Here is a 1,362-nt window from a genome sequence, read left to right on the forward strand (position 1 = left end):
CTACATTACCTAAATGTTATTTACGCTATTTTTTTTCCACAGAAGAAACACCAACCAACACTTCTCAACTTGGTAAGCTTTAATACTCTCTGACTTAGAATGAGGTGTTTAAATATACTGACAGAAGTGCTTCTTTTCATGAATGTCTCCAAAATGATAAAACACCACAAATTAATAAAGTATGGCTTGCCACTGTAGAATTTCACAAAGTAGAACATTTAAATTTTTTTAGCTTATATTCCTCTACAAAGATCAGAATCCTTATTTTTGTGGATGAGTCTGGGTGCCTGAATGATCCTAGGAGCTGTACCAAGACAGACTGGTCCTTGGTGCCAGACAAAGAGTGATTCTCAACACTTGTAAAATAAGGACAATAAGTCCCCTGCCCAGACATCGAGAAGCCAGGTCCTGAAAAGTCACTGTAACTTTGTGTCATTTGCAAGTCGTCCATTATTAACTGGCAAAAAGACTTGGATAACCAGCACTCGAAAAAATATCAGCATGCCTTATTAAATGGCATCCAATAGTTATCACACTCTGATACTTCCATGAATATACCTGCACTACCACATGTGTCATTTGAACAGAAACAAGTTTTGTCTTTAATAGCTGTTACAAAGAAAGCAGGGTACACTGCKATCCCTTGCTCATGCTGATCAATTAAATGGATGTATGGTAACGAGGTGAGCCGTGTACATTAGAGTTTCATTCGGGCCTAAAAAATRTGACCCTACCCGGCCAGAGCCCATCGGCGTTATGTCCGAGTCCGACTTGACCAATTAACTCAAATAAGAGGTCTTACCCGGAGCAAACCCAACATGTTATATTAATTAAGCTTTACTACTATTGTGGCTTTGTAGAATGAGTTCTCCTATTTTTAACTTTGTTTACTTTCCAGCTACATTATAGCCCCATCTACACTGATGCGCTTGAATGCGGTTCGGCTTCAGCRAAATGTGTCTCCAATGGTTCTAACCGTGCAAAAACTGTTTCAATATCTCCTCTCTGGTGGTTCTAAGCAGGTAGAAGTGAGTACAGCAGGATTATAGTTTTGACATCAGTAGAATGCTGCCCGTGGATTAGCTCTTGGATTGATTGATTGATAGATCGATTGATCGGCTGGTTCCATGAGATCCTGAGTGAGGTCTCCAATCCAACATACATCCGTTTCTGTTGTCATTGTTAATTGTCGATCAGCTTCATAGGTATTTTGACATGACAGCTGTCAAGTGTGCATTGTATTGTACAGTTCAATTTACACAAAGCATTTGTCCCTAAGAGTCCAGTGGGAGCATGTTCTGACTCCAGTATAGGGTTTTGTTGTCCTTGGGTCACCATAGCTGATGTCTATTGGTTTCAGAG

At 39.9% G+C, this 1,362-nt stretch overlaps 1 protein-coding gene across 1 annotated transcript in view; it reads left to right on the forward strand.

Annotated features, from left to right (window-relative positions):
- LOC106525934 (zona pellucida-like domain-containing protein 1) overlaps positions 1-1,362 on the forward strand; it is a gene marked incomplete in the record, with an annotated part of 12,248 nt that overhangs the window by 6,884 nt on the left and 4,002 nt on the right. The window contains 1 exon segment of the mRNA XM_014020334.1: positions 43-72. Coding sequence (XP_013875788.1) covers positions 43-72 — 30 coding nt within the window.

The sequence above is a fragment of the Austrofundulus limnaeus genome, unplaced genomic scaffold (assembly GCF_001266775.1).
Source record: "Austrofundulus limnaeus strain Quisiro unplaced genomic scaffold, Austrofundulus_limnaeus-1.0 Scaffold249, whole genome shotgun sequence".
NCBI classification, from domain to species: domain Eukaryota; kingdom Metazoa; phylum Chordata; class Actinopteri; order Cyprinodontiformes; family Rivulidae; genus Austrofundulus; species Austrofundulus limnaeus.